Source organism: Platichthys flesus, chromosome 5, assembly GCF_949316205.1.
Source record: "Platichthys flesus chromosome 5, fPlaFle2.1, whole genome shotgun sequence".
Classification (NCBI taxonomy): domain Eukaryota; kingdom Metazoa; phylum Chordata; class Actinopteri; order Pleuronectiformes; family Pleuronectidae; genus Platichthys; species Platichthys flesus.
In genome coordinates, this window is record NC_084949.1 from 4,818,642 (window position 1) to 4,841,997 (window position 23,356).

Genomic DNA, 23,356 nt, shown 5'->3' on the forward strand with positions numbered 1-23,356 from the left:
CCCTCCCTGTCACTGGCAGGCAGCCAACCCATTACCATGACTTAGATAAAGGAAAAGATTAATGTATACATTTATACTTTGACAGATACATATTTAAACAAAGACTGTGGTACAATCCTGCTTTAATCTTGAGATGTTCATTCTTATTATCATTTTTGTTATTGTTATTATTTCGTAATTTTGTAAAATTTTAACTGGAAGTCTGCTGCTTACTGTATATTATATGTTATCTGGTAATTTTCTGTGTTTTTAATAAACCAAAAAAGAGAAAAAGAAAAAATGCTCATTTGACATTGGTCTTTGTTGTAAATAGCCTTGTTCACCCATGATACCAAACCATTGCAAAACTGTGTGTTTACACTGCCACCTAGTGGACAGCATGCTCACTGCTTCAGCCAACCTCATACAGTGGGTTCGTGGATCTCAAACTGGGGGATGGGCCCCCAGGAGAAATATAGAGCCACTGCAGGGGGATGACCAGAGGAAACCAAGTTGAAATTACCTGATATTTGAGGAAAATAAGCAGTTGGGTGATGCTATAATTCTGACCTTTAGTAAAACTCTCTTTTGGTTTCCTCGTCTTTGCTTTATGATTGTTAAAGACATTTTCTAACCTTATTTCAGATTGTGAAGATGAACCAGTATGTTTTAAACTTTAGAAGTTTTATATTGATCTAGATTAATTACAGATATGTGAGTTAGATTTATTGTCACTGATGGGTTTATTGTTAATATGGCCTCAGTAACACACAAGGTATATGGGATAGTTTGTGGCTGGCATGCAGGAGGAGCAGGAGGTGGAATAGGAGGAAGAGGAGGAGGAGAATTTTCCCCTTCACCCCCACTGGACTCTGGTCAGGACCTCAGTACAGAGAAAGCTCAGGCAGGCAAACCAAGTGTAGAAGATGAAGAAGCTGGTGGTGTTTGTGCTCGGCCTGGTCCTGTTGACTGCTTACACAGGTAGGAAACTCCCAGGGATCTGCTGACCGACGGGAACAACATGTTCTGTTAGGTCAGAAACGGACAAAGAGGAATAGTGAATAATGAGGGTAGGATAGTTTTGTATAATTCCCTGTCTTTCTTTAGTTGCATGGCTAATATATTATAGTTATATAATGATACAATATAACTATTATTGCATAGTTAAAAGTTTCTAAATAAATGTGTTTTTGCATAACTGCTAAAGCAGCAGATTTGAGTACAGCCCTGCAATAAAAGGCACTTTGGTAAATATTGAGATGCAACATAACGATAACAATAATGATGCAACGATAAACGGACACTGTGTAAAATACAGTAACGATAATAAGAGGAGAGGGTGAAATAGGAAACAATAACAGCAATATATATATATATATATATATATATAACTATTAGTCATGCACCAATATATACTTTATCATGAAACAGTTTTTCATTACTCATTTTACTTTGATGATTGCTGCATTTGGTTCCATGGTTTTGCACCAATATAAAATTATACAGCCATTGTAATCTCATGTATACCTGATCATTTTTTTAGCATGCATTCTGGCTTTGGACACAAATTGAAACTGCACAGATCTTCACAGTGACTTATCTTTCAAAATGAGACAGCTGGAGTCTGTGTTAGGTGTTTTGCCACGTTGCTGTGAGGGCCCAGACAGCAGCAGCAGCAGCAACCCTCTCTGTATCTGGGTTCCTTTCCACAGCAGCTCCCTCTGGCAGGAGAGGGAGAGCGAGGCAGCCTGCTGCTCACTGGGGTCACGTGCCACACAGGCCTTACTCCCCAGGGAGTGAGAAGGATGAATGGGCACTTTGTTACCTTCCACCAAATACCATGCTTCCAAATACAGGCCTAGGTTTAGAGAGAGGGAGACAGAGAAGGGGTCCTCACTCTGCAGAGGCCAGTGTTTGTCTGTGCATATGTGTGTTTGTGTGTGTGTGTGTGTGTGTGTTAGAGAGAGAGAGAGAGAGAGAGAGAGAGAGAGAGAGAGAGATAGAGAGAGAGAGGGAGAGAGAGATAGAGAGAGAGAGAGAGAGAGAGAGAGAGCAGCTTCCTTGTGCTTGGCCTTGTGGAATAAACAGCCTCACATGGACAAGCTAAACAGATCAGGTTAGCCACAGCCCACCAGCAGCAGCAGATAGTGGAGAGAGGCGGTTTATTCATGGGCCTGAACACAGCATCCACTGAGAGGAATGTTATCCTGATTAGCCAATACGCAGCTGCCAAGCAAACGGCTGTTATGTTAGCAGCAAAAACGAAATAACTCGAGCAGAGTTCTTGTAAAGAGGAAGTGAAAATAGAGGAAACTGCCAACACACACACACACACACACACACACACACACACACACACACACACACACACACATTTCTATCAGTGATATGTTCATTCTGTCAACTCTATTGAATTGTCCTCCCCAGCACTATTGGATGTCTGTATCACAAGACGTATGAGCAAACATTTTATCTCTCAGGCGGTGTCGAACTCTTATCTGTCTCTCTACCTCAGATGCCAATCCTATCATCAAGGAGAGCCTTGCAAAGCAGCTGCTCCGCAGCAAGAGGCAGGATCGGCCATTGAAGGCCGGCCACCCCGATGAGCCAATGAGGGTAAGGTTCATCCAGAGCAAAGAGCACAGATATCGTATATATGTTGATTCATCTGATCCTATCAAAATCCACTCTGTGCAGCATTCGTAAGCACTCTATCAACATGATATATAAAGTGTTATTTAATGTATATGATGCTATCCTGTTTACCTAGCAAGTTATGATATAACAAATTATAAGAACTTTATAGTGTTCTATGGTGCTTATTAATAGTGAAAAGAACACAAATATTTGTTTAGAATTTTGTTCAGTATCTTATTGTTTTTTAGAATCATTTATAATAAATGAGTAACTCTCTAGATATAAGTTATGAAATCAAATCCACATCAGATTAACAAATGCTCAGAGCAACATGACCAAAACAGTCAGAAAGACAAATAAAAAATGAATAATACATAAATAAGTCGGTAAAGGTCATTTTAATAAACATAAAGATAGTGAACACAGAAGGATAAAAACCTTATTATTCATAATTTGACATTATATTTTAAATGATTTAATATCACCTATGCAAAATGGGTACTATGGTGTGTGTGTGTGTGGGGGGGGGGGGGGGGTTGAGTTGCAACTTGTTTCATTTATCATAAAGTGTGTCATTGTTGAGATGAACTCACAGCCTCAACCTCCAACTAATACTGTTCTGCTCTCATGATATTCCAGACACCCGTCATTATTGGATGCTGATCTGAACCACCTTATTGAATTTGACTGTGTCATTATACTTGGTTGTTGTGCTCTGACCTGATGATGCCATGAGAGCAGCCCTTCATCATTTTTCAAGTCCAAGCATGTTTAGCTCCAGTCATCTCTGTAATTTCACTCTGGCTGCGCTGCCATGGTGACAATGACAGCAGCGCGACAAATAGTTCTGAGTCAGTGGAGTTTTACTCTGACTCTGTGAATCCCCTGCTTAGAATTAATTTTCATTTGTGCAAATGTGAGTCACAGACCATTTCCGTGTTCTTCAGCCTGTCTTGTCTTGCTTCTTTCAGTGTATTTTCGTTCTGTCTCGGCCCTCCTCTTTATTCAACCAAGCACATCTGTCCCCATGCAGGAGCATCTGCTGCACATGCAGGCCCTGGATCAGAGAGCCCAGGAGACCAACATGGAGTACTGGCTCAATCCTCACTGCCCCCCTCGCTGTGACAGGAACTACGGACACCCCGTTTGAGGATGATGACAAAGGTCGCTGCCATTCTGGACAAACACCTAACACCCCAAAATGTCAATATGCAAACGTTTTCCAACATGACAACCTTACCATTTCTTTTCATTAAGTTAGAATTTTAGTGCCACACCATAGACTCCTTTCTAATTCAGAATAAGGCTCACATCATGTTATATCGTTTAACTTTTCTTGTTTAAATCATTCATAGCACAAAAACGTTTTAAATAATAAGTATTCAATATCGTGAATAGACGTCAACATTAAGGTTAAGTCAATGTTTTAAGGTAATTTTGAGTCTCATCATCACTTGTTTATGTAGAATGTGACGCTGTGGATGGTTGATAAAGCAGGAAGAAGATCCTGGAAACAGGTTCTTATGTTATACTAAATAATAAATATAAGTAACTTATCTTCATAATAATGACCATGAGTCCGATTTATAATAACTCCTTTCAAATGTGCCTAGAACTGATGTAAGACAGTTGTTACTACATTGTTTTATCTTGTCTTTATACATTTATGGCTTTCCCTAATTATTTCAATTTGTCTCTCTTCACACCAGGACCAGACGTGACCACAAGGACTCAACAATGGCATCAGTGAAAACTCTTGACAACCAGAAGGACAGAGAGACTCTCTCCTTCTCCCTAAATGAAATGACCATGTGCATGAATGGTCTTCATGCTTATATAACCTCACTATAACAGCAGTGTAGTTTGCTGTTTCCAGTAGTTTCAACATGTATTCTCTAAGTTGTGTAACAGATTGAGAGAACAGTGAATGCAATTACAAATAAATCAGAATGCATGAGTCCCTTCAATCTGGGTAACAAAGTTGATTCTGTTTTATTTTGTTTGTTCCATTACCCGTTTTCTATTAATAGATGAAGATCATATTTAATTCATTATAAAGTATTCACCACCATAGACGTCAAAGGCTTGATGTTTAAGAAAGAGCGGCTCATCCTGGTGCTTCTATTTGCTTGTGTATCACTTTAGACTTACTTCTCAGTGAGTCATTAAAAAGACTGTAGCACAGGAAGCGTTTATTTCTCTAATGTTTTGTAATTGAAGATATCAATTCAGTTTCTTTTTGCTTGTATAGAGAGAAATAAAAATGGCCGAGCAGCAAGTGGCAGATCAGCGGAAATAGACCCGTATTCCCCCAACAATAAGAAAGGAAAGGTCAAATATTCTCTATCTCATTAAACAGCTCGTCAGCGGCTCTTTATTTTCTTAGGAGACAGATGAAATTTGGTTTGAGCACCGGGATCCTCGCAGACCTCTAGCGGCTGCATCCCACTCCGGTGCGGGAAACGATGCGCTCCCAGACTCGCGGTGATCCAGGACATATACCGCACCAGCATCGTTCAGGACCGCAGCTTCCAGCACATACCCTGTTATCTGTCTGACTCGGGATGAGCGCTGCACGCACCACCAGCCTGAAGAACACTGTCTGCTCACCTCTTGAAAATGCGCAACATATCCCTCTACAGCACACACGTGTCACTTTGTCACTACATACAACAGGCCGACTGTATTTGACTTGTTTTTCTGCCAAGCTCTTTAGACTTGAAATGATTTAATTGTTGCTCTTATCTCTGTGCTGACCCGCCATCTTGACCCTCTGTTAATTTACACATCACAAATACAAGTTGAAAGTTGAATGTGTTTTAAAACCCCACTGCAGGGGTGACCAGTGCAAACCTGCTCAGGTTATAGGTGTCGGCTATTGGCATTGATTTTTGTATGCAGTCTATTTTCATCTGGATATAAACAGCGTAGGTTAATTTAATCCATACAAAGAACGCGTCTTCTGGAAGGATAAAAGCTGATTGGACAGAACAGAAGGAATATGGCCCCCATAGGGGTGGAGAGCAGATTTGGTTTCATTTATCCAACGTGAAGTGAATTTAAAGTGGCCTGTGAGGATCGGACACGAGCAGCATTAAACATGTTGTGAAACAGGTTATTGTCAGCAGGTCTATCGGCTGATTTGTTGCGGCCTTCGTTTTAACTCATTTCATGCTTTCTCACCAAGCCTGAGGCCTCTCACTTCTACTGATCCAACAGCGGGGATGTCTTATATTTATTTATTTAAAAACAGCGCATTTCCATACACATTGACCTATTTCAGAAAATAATGAGATTAAAATGTTAAGAAAAATAAAATCTATTGATTTAGATGGAGGCCTCGAAGCCTGGCGGTGTCAAAGCGATGGATAAAGCTAATTTCTTTTTATGGCTTGAAAGGCCGACGGCGCAGGAACAGAGACATACAAAATGTAAACACAAGGAGAAGCGAAAATCCAGTATTTTATTGAAAAGCGTCTAAAAAGCAAAACGACACCAGCTCTGTATTTTTCTTATTACATCAATGCTTCATAAAGGTTTTCTATGAAATTCAAAATATAACGTAGTAAATATGAAACATGAAGTGTCCATGTTGGGTGAATCAATTTAGTTCACAATTAGAAATGTTAGAGACATTACAAATGGTCTTTAACCACAAACAAATAATAGCGGCTATTTTCTTAATACTTTAAATTCAAAGTGCTTGATAAATTATTTTTTTAAATATAAACCTTAGGAAATCGAATAAGGTAACTTCAGTCTAATCAGTTCAAATTATGGAGAAATATTCAATCCACAGACTTGATTTAAAATCCAGGCCTCACTTCTCACAGATAACTAACACCAGTTCAGGCTGACAGATAAGAGTGAGAAAAAATACATTTCAGTTAGTTATATTTTCAAATCGTAAAATTCACAAGCTCTGTACAGAAATTAGCCAGCTGCTGCAAAGGAAACATGCAACTCACTCATGTGAACCAATGCATGAAGTAAAATGGACTTCAGTTGATTTGGTCGATACATTAAATAGATGTCAAACTTTGTAATATATACACATATGCACATTATGTACTTCATTTTCTTCTTTGTTCGGGTTTATTATGGATGGCAACCAACTTCAAAGTTCATTACTGCCCCCAGCAAATTATGTAATCTGCTTTGAAACACTACGTACAAAAACACTTTAATGATGCTTATGAAAATCACAGAGAACAAAGCCTCATGGTGTAAAAAAAAAAATAGGCAGTGAAAGAAACAATCAATCATCTTTTGTCTTTGAAGAAGCCTTTAGACGTGTTGCTCTCTTTGATGGTCACAGTTAGGAAGTTGGTGGTCACGTCTGTCACCAGGACCTTCTCTACACTGCCGAGGGAGGGCCTCCATGACACTTCGTCCAGGTCTTCATTGAGCCGGGTCGGGGACGGCCTGTCCAAGAAGTAAGGCTTTTCCATGGGTGGCAGCTCAGCAGGGCGACTCAGGCTCTGGCTCATCTTGGACTGGTGCTTGAAATGTGCAGGCGCAAGGAAGCTGGGTCCCTCCTTTGTCCTGTGTGTGTCTGTGTCCATCCTGTGAGGATGCAGGCTACGGTCTGAGTAGACCTGTTTGTAGGAGCTCCCATCAGAGAGCTCCTTGTTGTGTGGTTTGTGGTGATGATGATGGTGGTGTCGGTGGTGGTGTTTATGGCTGTGACCGTGGTTCTCTGGATGCCTGTGGGACGCTTTGAACAGCCTCATCTCTTCTGCCATGTGGTACTTGGCCAGTTTGTGAGGGCTGTGGCTCCCCTCCTCGGCCCTCCTCTTGTGTGGCTCGGAGGCCTCAGGGCTGCAGCTACTGTCCTTAAAGCGGGGCTTTGGCTTCGGGCCCCTTTTTTTGGGTGCGTGGATGAGTCCGTCAACCCTCAATTGCTGCAGGGACGGCTGGTGCTCGCGGGTGCTAAGCTCTGGCGGGCGGACGCGTATGCTTTCCCCACGGTTGACAGTGCTGGGTGGGAAGATGGTGGGAACGACGGCTCTGAGGCCCTCTCTCGCTCTGGGGGTGACGACGGGTTCTGGAGCCGGATAGGTGAAGTGCATCCCTCGCACTGCTTCACTCCTGAACTCATAGGACCTGGCTCTGTCTTTTGCCTGAGCCTATTAGAAAATAAGAAAATTATAGGGACATTTTATTCAAAATTATATTTAAAAAATGACAATGATCCCTTAACGCCCTTTAATTTGTAATCCTTAATAAATGGAATTCGAAATGCGTCGTATTATTTGTACCTCTGCTTTCCCTTCTCATGCATCAAAATGAATTCCACGGAAAGGCCTAATGACAGTTTGAAGCCAGAAACTATTACAGTTAGTTTATATCAAACTTTAAAATGTGAATAATAAGTGGAATGTAATTACAAAACATACACTGGTAGGTTTTCACCTCTGCTGCAGCAAACAGCTCCTGTCAGGCCTCAGTACTTATTAGTGAGATTTAACTGCTGCCACCGTTAAACAACAGTCCTGTGCGCGGAGATCCTGGTATTTAGCTCAAGACAAACTATTGCTCATTTAGCAATTTTCACGGCTCATTGTCCTGAGAAGCTGGACCCTCTTCAGGCTTCTATCAAACCATTAACTCGGGACAGAAAGATCTGAGTTTAATGACGAGCTGATAACAATTGAGAGGATTTTACACAGAGAGTAAAGAGTTTGTGAAGAACTGCTTCTGAACAGGACTGACTGTTTTTAAAGCTTCAGTTTTTCAACATCTCAACATTAGCTAATAAACAAACCGAATACACACCCGCTAATGCGCTGTTTCCAATATGCGTGATTAGCGTACTTGGGCTCACCACTACACACAATGCGGTTAATTTACAGGATCTGTCGGTGGACAGTTTGACAAGAATACACATTACACAGAGAAGGAAACATGCAGGGGAAATAGACGTGGCCCTACGTCGTGACAACATTAAATAGCGCTGATGAGTTTACCTTGAGGAGGAAGGTCTTGGGTTTTGGTCCTCTCTTCTTGGGCCCGTACAGCTCCCTCTCCTGCTCCCTGCGGAACACACAGCGACACACTGTCGGGCTCGGTGTCACGGAGCAAAGTGCACGGAGACCACCGGGGATTTACTGGACATGCGTTACATTCGGCGGCTCGGGCCGCGGAGGCCGAACCCGGATCTCTTACCTCTCCTCGAAAGCGGCGAACAGCCGGGAGTCCAGGATATTCTCCTCTGGTTCCCAGGTGCTGTATCTGGGAATGAAAACCAGCGGTCAGACCCAGCACTGACACTGACACACACACAATGTATATAAATATAGAGACAACAGTGGGAGGATGGCCGCGGCGTTAGCCTGCGAGCTAGGATCTCCATCGCGCTGTTACACCTCATTTTTTAATCCGGCTGCCGTTAGCTCGGGTGAGCTAACGGCAGCCGCGGCGGAGACAGTCCCCACCGGAGACAGCACCGCAGCGGGCTGACAACAGGCAGGAGACACAAGGAAGCTGCACTTACTTGGGAGACCAGCCCTTCCATTTCACTAGGTACTCCATGCGACCCTGCGTGCCACCAGAAACAAATACAAACCAATTGGTTAGCTTGCAGGGGCAACACCACTGCTTTACACTCCAGGCTCTGGCCGGAAAATGGCTGGTTCCATCTCGCACTAACCTTCCGTATCCTGCGCTTGATAATGGACTCGGCAGCGAACACCCTCTCCCCGACGGCGGACAGCTCCATGTTTACTCCAGTGCTGCCTTCAGTTAGCTCTGCGGTGGCTAACGCTAGCGCAGCGGATATTTTTCTTCGGTCCCAGCCGCTCTGGATTCCCGACAGACCATAATACTCCCGAGCAGAATGGACGTCAGCGCATAGTTTTTTTCTCCACCGCGTTGCTAGGGAACCGCAGTCGGTGGAACCCTCCAGGAGAACGCCCATTGGTGCAGGCGTTGCTACGTGCTCGGGTTGCTAAGCGAGGGGAGGAGCCAGCGGCTGCGAGGATTCTTTACGGGGGGAGAAAATGGAGGCTCTTCTCCCTGCTCGACGACCGACACGTCTCGTGCAAGTTATGGGAGACATTAAAAGATGCACGTGGTCACGAGAAATGACCAGATAGGTGCACGAGGCAGCGTGGGCGCGCAAATAGACAAACTAGAATATAGAAAATAACGCGTGTTGTTTATTTATTTATTGAGATTGTGGCTCATTTTCATTGAACTCTACCAGCGCAATATATGAATAAAGAGTATATTGGTATGATCACAGGCTGTGGCAGTCATCTCCTTACACATGGCTTTTGTTTGTCGGGCCGAACGTCGAAGATCGGTGAACTATCACCGTCCGTCGGGGTATTGCTGGTCATTTGGTTATTTTATTTTCGTTGTTTTTATTTGTACTAATGACATGTTGTTTGAAATATACATATAAAGTCGTGCTACAGATTTACAGACAAATACCTGTTATCCACCAGAGAAAAAAGTATATGTGGTCAGGTGGAGGAACCGTTCGATGAGGTGATTCATAAATGTTAAGGACATGAAGTGGTTGTTATTCGCCACAAAAGTGATGAAGAGATCAGCTGATGTGAGTGAAATCTTTCCAAATATTTTGTGTTTCATGTGAAGGGTCCGTCCTGTCCTCTTCCTCGAAGACCGCAGCAGGAGAACATGTCGCGCTTTGCTTCTCTGAGCTGTTTTAATGTCGGCATTTTCTTTTCTTTTTTAAGCAGCATGGCAACTCTCACCTACATTGATCTGAGAATGCGGAAATTATCGGCACGGGCTTTCATTGGGCCTTTTGTTTTTTTGAATGCACCAAACAAAGCTTACAGGTAAATAACCAACAGCCAAACACCGGAGGAACAGAACTATTTTATTAGCATCTTGAAATCGGGATTTTACAGAATAGCCCACAACAGCATAAAAAAAAGATCACAAGATCAGATCAACCAAACCCAGTTCTTTTTCTTAAGCTTTTTTTGTGGAGTAAAAATAAATATTTACATTGACGTGAGTGAGCGTCGTGTTTCAGCTCACTGTCCCTGCTCAGGCCTCAGGTGCACGATCCACTCACATGTAGAAGGAAAATAAATAAAAATATATAACTTAAACATTTAGTGATAAAGCAATATGTTTTATTAGGTGAACTGATACATAATTCACAACATCATATTATAATTAAAATTATTGACATTAATATTATAATTTTGTTGTTATTATTGTTATTATTGTTATTATTATTATTATTTTGATTATTATTTGGCCCATAAATTATATTTTATCAAAGCTGGCACCTTAGTCATATCAGTTCATTTAAATTAATTTTAGTTAATATAATATTCAAGGCAGAACAATGCTCCAGTGACGATATAAATACATATATATAATAAAATACAAATAAGAAAACAAATGGCTACTACTACTACTACTAGTCGTTTAATTTTCTATGTGATAAAGGATTGAATAGTCTATTAAACAAAATAAATATCCGTTTCATCCGTTGTCTGCGTTATGGAGCGCTGTTGAAGGTAATAGAAAAAAAGTCTACCCAATTGACTAATTCAAGAAACCTGTCCTAACTTATTATTGTATTTATTCTTATTAATTATTATTATTATTATTATTAGAATGACTATATTATATTATTATTATATTGTTGTTGTTATTCCCGTACAGACTCATCGCGTAGATGGAGAGATTTAAAATATAAAATACATTCATTTAAAAGCAGACGCATGAAGCATGTAGCCTATTTTTATAAAACCTGTCTTTTGAAACCGTTGTCCCTGTGGCAGTGTAGAGTCACAGTGCAGTTGTATGAACTGAACGGTGTAATATAATAATGAACAGCTGTACGTGATGAGGGTGGCAACACACATTTAAAGAGAGCCAATGAAACGTGTCTGATATGATATAATCGTTAGCCAGTCGAAACTATATCCTTTAAATGTAATTCAAGACAAGATCAAGCGACAGTGGCAAGAAGAGCTCAGTTTAATAAACAGACTTCTGAATCAATTCAGATTAGAAGAAATACTACAGAGGCCATGAGGATGGAAATTAAAGGTTCAATGATTTATTTAACAAACCATATTTAGTCCACTTATCCCACTAAATCAGCAGGTATAACCCACCTTTATGATATGAAATACTTTGCCGTTTGCCCTGTGTAAAAAGGTTCATTCTATTAAGGTCCATGTTCGTTTCCTGTCAGGATGGATCAGTTAGAACTGCTGCATAAATCACCGACTATATGAAGACCTCCAGTATCAAGGCTAACGGTCAAATCTAAATACTTGTGTCTGTCCGAATTTCATTCTGTGGAAATATCAATGAGTAGAAATTGAATCCTTCTGACCAAACATGTCTTATTAGGTTTGATAGTGAGTTTAAGGTGTACGGGTTGTAATTAGAAACACCTGAATTATCTGATTAGGTACATGTTGCAAATCTTACATCGTTGTTCCTATCCCAACTTTAATGAATGAAGACGTGTTTTAGATATATAATATCATACCCATGTTCCATTTTAAAAGTCTCCTCAGCGCATCCTTTCCTCGGTGCACACACTGTGCGTGTGATGGGCGCAGCTCCTCACTCTGGATGCGATTGGTCTCGGCGCGCCTGCAGTGCAGCGCCGCTGCCGCCGGTACAACACTATTGGCTGCCCTGTATCCGGGCAAGAAGCGAGATCCCGGTGAGAACACAAACCGGGAAAAACCGGTGACATTTCTCGTTCACATGAAGCCACAAAGACTGTTGTTGGAATGGTACATTTAAATGTCAATTGTGGGGAGTTCGTATATGAATTAAGAAACAAGCTTTACAATATTATAGGACATTCACCCTTTTTCTTTGTCTGTGTTGTATTATTATCTTAGAGCAGATTCACGACATATATGTACTTATCATCATCGTTCATACGTAAAACCATCTGAAAATATCCCGTAAGGCAACTAAATATAAATAGTTGGTTTTAAGGATGGGGTTCCTTCCCTTGGATTCAGACATCCCCATGATCTACCGGTTGCCAGGGTTAACCACGTCCAATCGACGCAGACAACAGCTTTGCGTGTGTCCGGTAAATGAATATACAGTGAGGACACATCTCCATCTATCTCAACTGAGACACAAGGATGTGGGCCCGGCGCGTGGACCCGTCCGCGTCCTCACACACGTGGACCAGTCACCGCCGCGTCAGTTGAGGTTTACTCACTTGTTTTGTTGGTGAAGTGGATGAAGCTGCGTGATGCCCAGCAGGTCCGAAACCTGATCCCTGCAGCTGTTTGTCATATCCAGTTGTTTTCACGCCCCAGCACCCTCTAACCTGGTTTTATAAAAGCCGAGAGGCAAATCTATAAGTCTGTAAATGATCTGCTTACTAATGCCATATTTTATACAATTTCCTCATATGCGAATTATGTGAACCACATCTCACAGTTTATGGACTTCACTGGACTCTACATTCATTTTATAGTTTGTATCTGTGTCTGTGTTTGTTTTTGAATTCATTATTATATTTCCTTAACCCTGTAAAGTAGGTTGTGACTCTTCTCTGTAAATAGTGCTCTGAAAATGTTCCTTACCTACTTACATGGTGAAAACATATAGTGATTTTGTGAAATACAAAAATGTTTCCTTTACTGAATTAATTAATTTGAACAATATTAAGGAGTTTTACACATGTGAGATAACAATTTTGGAGGTTTAATTTTTGCACTTGTACATTGTCACCTGAGGTAAAGGGCATGGAATCAGCTATAGTGATGGTATATTGTATATTTCTCTACTCCTCTGGTGTGTGGCTGGATTTAGAAATCTGCTATGAGCTCAAATCTGCTTGCGTGGCATGTATAGGCCTATCTTATAATTCTGTGCATATAAATGTGTGGGCGGTTGTGATTAAGGCCTCTACTGGAGAGGACTGTATGACTCAGAGTTTATATTATGTCCCTCTGAAATCAGCAGCCTGTATATTCCCTGAATAGCTGTGTGGTTTTGTAAATCAAAAGCATGGTTCCTGTGAGTTTATGGTGTAAAAGCCAGTGTGTCATAGACCATTAACAGGCCATAACTCAGCCATGCATGCACAGACTGAGTATGATCTGCAGAAAAGAGGGTGAGGAAAGGAAGGTGGATCAACTGGTTTTATACAAATGTTGGTTAATTCAAGGGATTACACAAGTAGCTCAATCACAGCCTGGCAGTTTATTCCCCCTGTTATAAATAAATACACTTATAGGGTTAGGGTTAACCACAGTACTGCATTAACTTGAGTAAAAGTGAGTGCGTGTAGAGGGAAGCCCATACCCTCATTAAATCAATTCAGTTCAATTTAATTCGTACATTTTACAAAGTAGATAACATAGTTACATTGTTCGAGACCTATGGGGAGAAATAACTCAGTCATTAGAAGGATGAAACCTCTGGCAGAACCAGTCTTGGTTTGGGAGGCCAGTTGGGATAAGTGATAAAATGAGGAAGAGAAAGAAGGTGGATGGAAAAGAGGGGAGAGAAGAGGAGCAGAGAAAAGAGAGAGAGAGACCAGAAACAGATGTGCACCTGTGAAATTTAAGCTCTGTCCGACTGATTGTTATAATGAAAATAAGAAGTGATATTTAAAGATAATGCAACAGTCTACCACCTGGTTATGGCTGAGTCTCTGCCTCTTCTGAATCCATTTCCGGTTTCTTCTTCAGATGCTGCTGCCTGCTCTGATTGGATCAGTGGTGGAGTAAAAGAAATAAGTACCTCAAAATAAATTAGCTTAAGTTAGGCACAGACCCATGAATAATGTATCCAAGTGCATTAACAAAGTGAACATTGTACCACACTCAGATTGTGTGTAAAAACCTGAGCAGCAGAGGACTGGGCTTTCATTCACATTTTCCAGAGGAACAGAAAGTGAAACTAAATCTGGGGTTGAAATGTGAGAAAAGAGGCAGGAGACCGTTAAAACATGGAGACAACATCCTGAGTTATGTCATTTTAAAATGAACATGGAGGTGAAGCACACAGAGTCCCTGCAGTCTCCCGCTGTGCCTCCCCTGGTATGTTAGGAGGATTTATTCATCTGACATGAACAGCTGTTCGGGTCAAAACCATGAGCCTCAACCGAGGCGACTAAGATCTAATAACCACCTCACAGACATGTTTAAGTCTTAGTTCAACCATGAAGCAGAATTTCTTCAGCCTGCAGTCAGACCTTTACCATGTTATTCTCAAATTCAAAAGTAGCTGCTCACAGTTACTCAACAAGAAGTTCTAATGTTACATTCACAAGATGATCAGTGGCGTTGAAGGCCACAATGAAACCTACATGTATTCATGTAGCACAGCTGCTTCCCCATTTAATGGGTTGTGCAGGGTTTCAATGAATGGGAACACATTGCTCTCCATATGTAGCAGTAAACCAGGCCTGACCTGTAGCTACAGTATAAACAAGGGGCACGTCAATAGTTGGCCCTGGGCAGCCTGCAGGGCTAGATGATGCCTATCTGAAAATAAACTCTCTGTAAGGCTCTGTAATAATCCTCACGGTCTGCAGTCTACAGACACAAATAGAGCCATGTACAGATTTAGCAGCTTCTGGAGTGAGGTTAATGAGATCCTTACAGCAGCCGTCTTTTCTTAAATCTGTAGCTCCTTATAGGCGAAGGTCAGATATGATGTCGGACTCAAGCGGGGGGGTTTCTTATGATCATATATATAAGCATAAACAGTGGTGGGATGTAGCAAAGCACATTTGCTTCATTGCCGCACTTTAGTACATTTTTCATGTATCTCAACTTTACTTAAGTGTTACATTTTCACATTATTTACTGTATTATTATATATATAAAAGTAATCAATAATTAGAGGCGAATTTTTTCTTGTCTTTAACTAAATATACACTAGACACAGTTTATGAAGTAGTAAACTATTGCATTAGAGAATAGGCTACACTCTTCGAATACTTTTACTTTTAATATTTCAAATATATTAAAAGCGAGTAGTTACTTAGGAAGAAAAGTTATTGAGGTACTTTTACTTGAGTACATTTTTATCTTTTTATCTGTACTTCTAACATAGTAAAATGTTAAGAGTGCTTCCTCCACCACTGAGTATAAAGAAAGAGACACACTCCATATTTTACTTGCAAACAATTTTATTATTGCAAAAACGTATTATAGGAAGCCTTCACTTTTTAGTCTTCAGAGAAATCATCAAAAGTGCGTCTGGTCAGTTTTCAACAGAGCAGTTCAATGCACCTCAGACCACACAGTGCTGAGAGGGAAGGAGAAGAATGAATGAACCCAGGGAACAGATCATGACAAGAGCCTGCGTGTGCTTATACGTACGTTTAGTTACACAAAATATGAATTATTTTATACTTTGTCCATCTGTGTCACACGCGTCAGGGTGTGAGAGAACGGAAAAAATTTGAATCATGAAACCACATCTGGTGATGCTAAAATGTTAGATTAGATTAAGCTGATATAATTAAGATTATTATTTTAGTCACTGATATATTTTCGCTGCAAAACATGAAAATATATATGGTTGAACTTCAACTGTGTTAATGGAAGTGACGTGTGCTCAATATTCGATCTTGAGATGCGTGACCCAGAAAACACATTGAATGGAGACCAAATAATAGGAGCATATATCAAACGTTAACCGTTAATAATCACCTCTTCCCTTTCAACACAAATCACATTTATTGTTTAAGCACGCCTAATGGCATAATCTGTCCAAGCAGCATCTATCCTTGTTTAAACCTGTCATCTTGTTCACGCATGCACACACACACACACACGCGCACAAACACACACTCGCATCCACACACACTTGCAAGCACATACACTCGCACAGTGTAATTTACCATGATTCAATATAATTTCTCTTCCTTACAAAACTCTCCATATGGCCTACATTTTTATCGTTATCGGAGATGTAGACAGTTGAGGGTATAAACCAAATTACATCCATAGAAAAGTGAAAAGTATGTACAAGGGTTAAGTGCATCTTTAATCAAAGATCCAGCATCTATTTATGATCTAATTTTGCTTCTAACTACGTTTTTAATAGCGTAAATTAGAAACTGCATGTGATAGAATCTCCAGAAATAACAACAGATAGAGCTTATAAGATAAGAGGACAATATGCAAATAACGCAATAAAAGATCAATTATGTTATCTGAGCTTTACAAAATGAAAACAACATCGATGGTTAATTTGTACATTCAAGCATCTTTAAATTAAATCTCTCTAATATACATATATACAGTGACACAGTTGGTATCCAGCGGGATCACGCCGTTATGTATTCCTTGAAGGTTACAGTGAGGCAGTTTGTCGTAATGTCTGTGATCACTATATTCCCGAGGAACGGCTGGAAGGAGGGAAACGTCTCCTCTTTTGCCTTGTCATTGTCAGAAACAGACAATGAGTCGACTCTCACCTTCTCTGCAGCGCTTTGGGTTTCAGTCTGGCGCTGCATTTCTGTTTGCGAGTCCGTTATCGTGTGTGTTTCAGCTTGTGTGTGCGTTTCCTCTTGTGTGTGTGCTAGGGTTTCAGCTTGTGTGTGTTTGTCTGGCTGGCTCGCCATGGAAGCTGCAGCTTTAGGCCTGGACCTGTCAATGCTCAAGTCAATAGGCTCGTCTTGATCTGCGTACCCACAGACCTGCAGGCCGATGTGGCCCCCGTGTCCGTTTTGGTCGAAGCCGATATTTTGGGCGGGTGAAGATACCATGTTAGGAACGCTGATACTGCTGGAACTCAAAAACCTCTTAGTACTCCCGTGCTCCTCGCAGTCTGTGTCAGAGAGGGGCCGCTTTAGAGTTTGAAATCCACCTTGGGTTCCTCTTTTGTCCAGTGGAGAGGGAACTCCCCTATCCAAAGGCAGGGAGAGCAGATTAGGCTTGGTTGTCAATTGTAAAAGCTGATCCGCTGGAAGCTGCCCCTGACCCCTGACCTCGACATGTTTATGCTGATCCGTAGCAGTTGGCTCCACTTTGGGGGACTGTTCCTTTTCTTTTCGGCGATCTACGCTAAATCCAGTACTTGGAGTAGCCGGTTTGTCTTTGGGGGTTTTCGCAAATCCGTTCATGAGTCCGAGCTTCTTGACAAGTTTCATCTTTTCAAGGTTGTTCTCTGTGCTGATGTCCATTTCTTGCGTTGGCTTTTCTGCAGTTTCACCGTTTTTAATTTTAGCTGTCTTCATTCCATTTTCCATGTACTTACTCATGACGATAACAATCCGCCCGTTCTTGTTTTTGTTCTTCACGATCTTTAGCTTGCTACTGCTGACACCATTAGACTGTGTAGAAGCATCCTCTTTAGGTTTAGCCATCTCCGGCCCTTTGTGGTTGTTGAGGTCAGCTGGAAGGTTCTTCAGCTCCATAGTGATATCCTTCACTTTGGTCAGGCAGCCAGAATCTTTGTCCCGAGCCCACTTTTGCTGCAGCACAGGGGGCACATTGTACCCTTTGTTGGGCAGCTCTGGGGCTCTGACGTCTCTGGGCTTGGCAAACATGGGCTCGTGCACCTTGAGGTCGGGCTGGTAGTGGTGGTGCTTCTTGCTGTTGAGCTGATAGAAGAATTTCTTGCCGTTGGTCTGCTGCTCGGCCTCGCGCTCTCGGCACAGCGGCTGATACTGGTGGTGCTTCTTGCTGTTCAGCTGGTACTGTTGGGCCTGGGGGCGGAGCATCTGGATGGGGTTGGACTTCTTGCAGCTGTCCTCGTCCAGGGACGCCCCATGGAGGTCAGCCAGAATGCTGGATCTCCGTGCAAATGAAGGGACCTGTGAAACAAAATAGAGATTAGTGTTAAGAAACCTTAAAAATAAAGATGAATGAACATTACATGACAAATTATTGTATTTCTTGTGTGTAGATGAGTCTCAAAAATAAAGGGTTTCCCTCTAGACAGAGAATTTGATTAATAGCGAAACTGTCTCTAGTATCTATACATGTGTCTGTGTCAAGCCACAACAAAAAGCCGTGGTTCACTGGGGCCCATGAGTTGAGCTGTGCTTGGAATGTGTGAAGGGGCCCTTCTGAGGCCTGGACTGGAGCAGTTTATTTCAGGTGCCTTGGTCTATGTTCACACAGCCCTCCTACAGGTCCTGTGTAGCTCTTCCAGCCACCAGCCCAGGCCCCACAGTGATATTTCCAAGTGTCTCCTGTGGCTCTGACCTCAGCTTGGAAGAATGTCACTGGCTGCTTTGTGTCCTGTCATTGACTTTATCCCACGCGTTAGCACAAACACCCTCCTGAGAGGAACAAAAAGCCTCCTCTGAGGTGGTCCCCTGGCCTTTTGGAAGGGTGATGGATGCACTAAATGTACAATTCACAGTCGTTGAGCTACACGTGTTAGGTCAGGGGACTGTCCATATAAAAAATTCAAGTAGATAATAAAATGTATGTTTCTAATAAATATTTTAGTTTTCAGAGTGCATGCATATCCAACTCCTGAAATTAAGATGAAAACCACCAATTAATCGAGAGAATTAGTTATCTAATGTACGCTGTAAAAACAGTCACATCACTCCGACAAACTTTGAGGTGCATTATGGGAAATGTGCGACCCAGCATTTTCAGAGCTTGATCAATACTAAAGTCAAAAGTTAGGATGTATTGGCCTTTCGCTGGTTAATTTTGACATGTATTTTAGTCCCCCTTGTGGCCTGCAATATTACATATCTGGAGTATCTAATTTAACCTGCCTTGTCTGAGAAATTCATTTTTGTCTACATTACTTCCTGGGATTTCATGGATTTCAGGTGGAACTGTGTGTGCAACAACAAAGAGACTTGTTGAGTATCTTCTTACCTGGACCAGAAGGTGCTTGGGCTTGGGGCCTCTCTTGCGATATCCCATCAGCTGCTCCTGACGTTCTCTGTGGGACAGGGAAACAGCAGCCAATCAGTGAAACCATCTCGCAGAGATGAGTTGCCGTTGCCTGGCAACACAACGTCATGGGTGTCCTCCTCAGGATCAGTTAGAAAACACTGAGCCCATGTTACAGTTTGGAGTTACACTCCCTGATGCACCGTGACAGTCATTCAACACGCATTAAAGGAGCAGTCATTCTCACTCATTAACATGTATTTATCTTTTCTCTCTATCCTTTAGTTTGTAAAGCATTGACTCTTATCCTATCGGCCTTAGCTTTTCCCAGTCAACAGTCTCTCTGAGGCAGTAACTCAATACCACAGACAGGAGTGATGTAAGTCCCCTCCCCCACCCTACTCCATCACATCTAATTACAATGACGACTCCGTGTATTTTCATAACCTGGCATTCAGACGATTCGGCTCCCCGGAGAGACATGCAATTAGTTTCAATAAAATCTCTCCCCTTAAGAGGTAGAGGGGTAATTGCAAAAACAGACGCAGAGCGAGATGGTGTTTTGATTTAACGTGTGACCTGCGCCTGGAAGGTTTTTTGTAAGTAGGAGCTGAGAAAAGCCAGTGACAGTTAAACACGCCGTGCTTTGAAGATTTTCAAATACAGTGTATTTCATGTGCAGTTGTCTGCTCAGTCACTCAATAGACTATTTAGCAATTAGCTAGGCATCTAATTTGACCGTGGTAGCCCACTTTGAAAACTGTAGACACAAGGCCCCTTCACTAAAGAGAAACATGAGGAATTTTCTCTGGCTTAGATCTTGAGACGGGCATGAACGTCTGATTTATGGCGATTCCTGAGCCACTATTTAGTCCCCTGCTTAACTAAATCTTCATTTCCTCAAGCCTTTCCACTACATCACAGGTAGATTAAGAAAACATGTGCACCATAATTTAAATCCTACTCCAAAAATGTGTTCCGCCTACTGTCCCTTCACTCAGAGGTTTGATCTTCATTGTGCAGGATGATGAGTGTGCAGGGATCCGCTGCTCAGTTTAAATCTCAGGTTAAAATCGGCAGGTACTATCATGACTCAATGACATCACCCACATGGTACTGTATGCAACTTCCACAAGTTTTATGTGGAGACTTGACACCTCTGACACATTTATAATGACAACTAAATGGCCTGGCCCATAAATGCATATCTAAGCTTCTCAGGCCCCTCTCCATTCAGGGATCTTTCAGATCTACTGATCAGTTGATCCTTGCTCTTCCTTGGTCGAGGTTAGAGGCTAAAAGTGTGACTGTGCGTTTGCTGTATAGCTGCCCCAAAGCTTTGGAACAGTCTGCCATTTACAAATAAATTATCCATTTTGTCGACACATTTTAGACTAAATATAAGACCGTTTTGCTCTTTGCAGGCTTTTGGGGGCCCTTAACTTGTTTTTATCTACATCCTAACACTTTTGCCTTATTTTGCCATTTGTTCTTAGCATTTTGCACTAACTTGTTTTTTTGTGCAGCACTTCGGTTAAAAATGTGCTTTATAAATGAAGTTAAATTGACTTGAGAAGTAAATCAAAAGTGAAGTAGGAAAAATCTGAAGTTCAATAGTTAAACTTTTGAAATATGCAAATTGCATTTTAAAGCATCTGGATTGTTTATAGAGACAAAGAAGTGGATTTAGTTTTCTCAACCAACAAGTGTCCCTACCCTCAGCTGGCGGTTGGCTAATTAACATCAAGCTAGTGCAGAAGACCTTCAAAGATAAAGTATAAGGGATTTCACAATCTGGTCCTTATTTAATTTTGAATTTTAAAATGTTCATTTCAGAAACATTATTACACTCTGCCTGTTTTGAAATGCCCCCTCACATGTTGAGAGGGGGTCATCAAATTTGTATCAATAACAGATCACATGAGTAAATTCTGAACATTTAGCCACACAGATCCTTTGTTTTTGAATTTGGAATAAACCATAATATGTGGCCTATTGTTTATTGTGATTGGTTGCTGCCTCCCGTGGAAGAGGACACAGGAGCATCTGGTGACTACATGGTGGGAGAGCAGGATAACCTGATGCTGACACTCAAATAACTATCAGGTGACAAAAAGTTGATGCTGGACAAAGTGTCACCGTTTGCTCTGGTAACCCTGACCGGAGTTTAACCCTAACCCGACCCACTGAAGTCATCAGTGTTAATCCTAATCCAAACCCCCTCTGGGCACTGAATATGACTGACACATTGTGTGGACAGTTTATGGTCTACATGGGATTGTCCCCATAGTGTGATCAGGGTGTATCATTCCTTATTATAGACACTCAAAGAGTTCCTCCTTTATAGATGACTGATAGTTACATAAGTGAATAGGTGGAGCAATTGAAACCGGTTTGGTCTTGTTATTGTGTGGATCTCACCACACGTGAGGCTGTTTTTTCCAGCCCTGCACTTACCTGTCTTGGAAAGCATCAAGCAGCCTTGGGTCCAGGATGTTTTCCTCTGGCTCCCACGTGTTGTATCTATTCAGAGAGGAGAATGTGGACAGTTAGGACACACCGGCCTGTCAGCAGCGGAACACTTTCATAAACAACGGCTGATGATTTCTGCAAAACGAGCCTCGACAGACTCCAACCCTACGATCATTATAGTTCTCCCATGGCTCACATTTGCAGTCCTGTGTTCTACATGTGTAAACAACAAATGGAGACACTTGCGCTCCCTGAGGATGCGCGTGTAATAAATCACGAGTAACTTTTACGCACGGCGGTGGGGGAGGTGGGTGCAACGGCCGAGCCTCGACTCAACTGTAGACACTTTTCGTAAACACTGGGTTCAATTACAGACGTGTCTTCCTCTAATTGGAACACTGGGGATAGCATTCATTGGAAGAGTACATCCATCATCGAGGCCAAACACATCGAGCGGCCAAAGCAAGGACGCGCAGCCGCCCATATATGCGCGCCCACATTCGACAAACACACACACATATTTGTATTGTGAATGTTGCGTTAGTGGTTGTGATGTTTGCTATGTGGTGTGTGTGGGGAGGCACTTACTTTGGAGACCATCCTCGCCACTTGACCAGATACTCGACCCTCCCCTGTGAACGGACAGAAACGGGATTATCGTCTGAACGTTACTTTACGCAGCAAAATGCACTGCACCGTCAGCCTAAAAAACATGATCTGGTGAAAGATAAACAGACAAGGGCCCACCAAAGAGAGACCCTCCTCATCTCCACGTGCACGATGCGTGATAAACATGTCCTTCACCGCTCTGCACACCAACCTTTCTGCTGCGCTTCTTCTCGATGCTCTCCACCGCAAAGACGTGCTCTCCCGCGGCGGGTAGTTCCATTTTCCGATCCAAGAGGAAGAGAAGCGGCTCGTCTGTGTGTTTTTTTTCCTCCCTTTCTATCCCCCCCTCCTCGATGTGCTGTTGGAAATATCTGACACGTTCTCCTCTCTTCTTCCAGGCCGCGTACTCTCCCTCTGCTCCTCTGATGTGAAACACAAGAGCCCCCCGCTCCTCCTGTTTTTTCCCTGCGCTCCCCCTCGGAGACACCCGCTCTGCAGCCGAATCGAAGCTGCAGCAACCAAACACTTCATGCAAATAGCCGTGCGTGTGACGTCACGCTAGGGGGGCGGAGATAGGGGGAGGAGGGTTGTTCCCGTGCTCACTTCAGGTGCTGTCGGGAAAAAAGACGGAATTCTTTGAGTAGATCTGTAGGGATCCCAAAAGAAATGTAGGCATCCAGTCGTGTAGAGGTTCAGAGTGTAGGATTAGGGTTAAATGATTTATATTCAAAGAAGCGGGTCCGCTCTATGGAGGCGGGTCCGCTTTATGGAGGTCGGGATGTTTTTTACAGTAGTCCAAACTGGACAAACCTAACACCTTTTTAGTTTTTTTTGTATAACTGAAGGCT

The 23,356-nt window shown here is 42.2% G+C and overlaps 3 protein-coding genes across 3 annotated transcripts; 1 reads left to right on the top strand and 2 right to left on the bottom strand.

Moving 5' to 3' along the window:
- Positions 1-817: 817 nt before the first annotated feature.
- c5h17orf67 (chromosome 5 C17orf67 homolog) lies at positions 818-4,583 on the top strand. Its single transcript, XM_062388529.1, has 4 exons — positions 818-960; positions 2,495-2,595; positions 3,650-3,780; positions 4,326-4,583. Exons 1-3 carry the CDS (start codon positions 906-908, stop codon positions 3,764-3,766), a joined length of 273 nt encoding a protein of 90 aa, XP_062244513.1. The 5' UTR covers positions 818-905; the 3' UTR covers positions 3,767-3,780; positions 4,326-4,583.
- Positions 4,584-6,058: 1,475 nt separating this feature from the next.
- cbx8b (chromobox homolog 8b) lies at positions 6,059-9,515 on the bottom strand. The gene is made up of 5 exons (XM_062388742.1): positions 9,269-9,515; positions 9,113-9,156; positions 8,785-8,850; positions 8,586-8,652; positions 6,059-7,745 (listed from the first exon to the last, which is right to left on the bottom strand). The coding sequence occupies exons 1-5, from the start codon at positions 9,335-9,337 to the stop codon at positions 6,879-6,881; spliced, it is 1,113 nt and encodes a 370-aa protein (XP_062244726.1). The 5' UTR covers positions 9,338-9,515; the 3' UTR covers positions 6,059-6,878.
- A 6,209-nt stretch (positions 9,516-15,724) lies between these two features.
- LOC133954310 (E3 SUMO-protein ligase CBX4-like) lies at positions 15,725-22,922 on the bottom strand. Its single transcript, XM_062388671.1, has 5 exons — positions 22,720-22,922; positions 22,488-22,531; positions 21,885-21,950; positions 19,410-19,476; positions 15,725-18,379 (listed from the first exon to the last, which is right to left on the bottom strand). The coding sequence occupies exons 1-5, from the start codon at positions 22,786-22,788 to the stop codon at positions 16,889-16,891; spliced, it is 1,737 nt and encodes a 578-aa protein (XP_062244655.1). The 5' UTR covers positions 22,789-22,922; the 3' UTR covers positions 15,725-16,888.
- Positions 22,923-23,356: the final 434 nt, after the last annotated feature.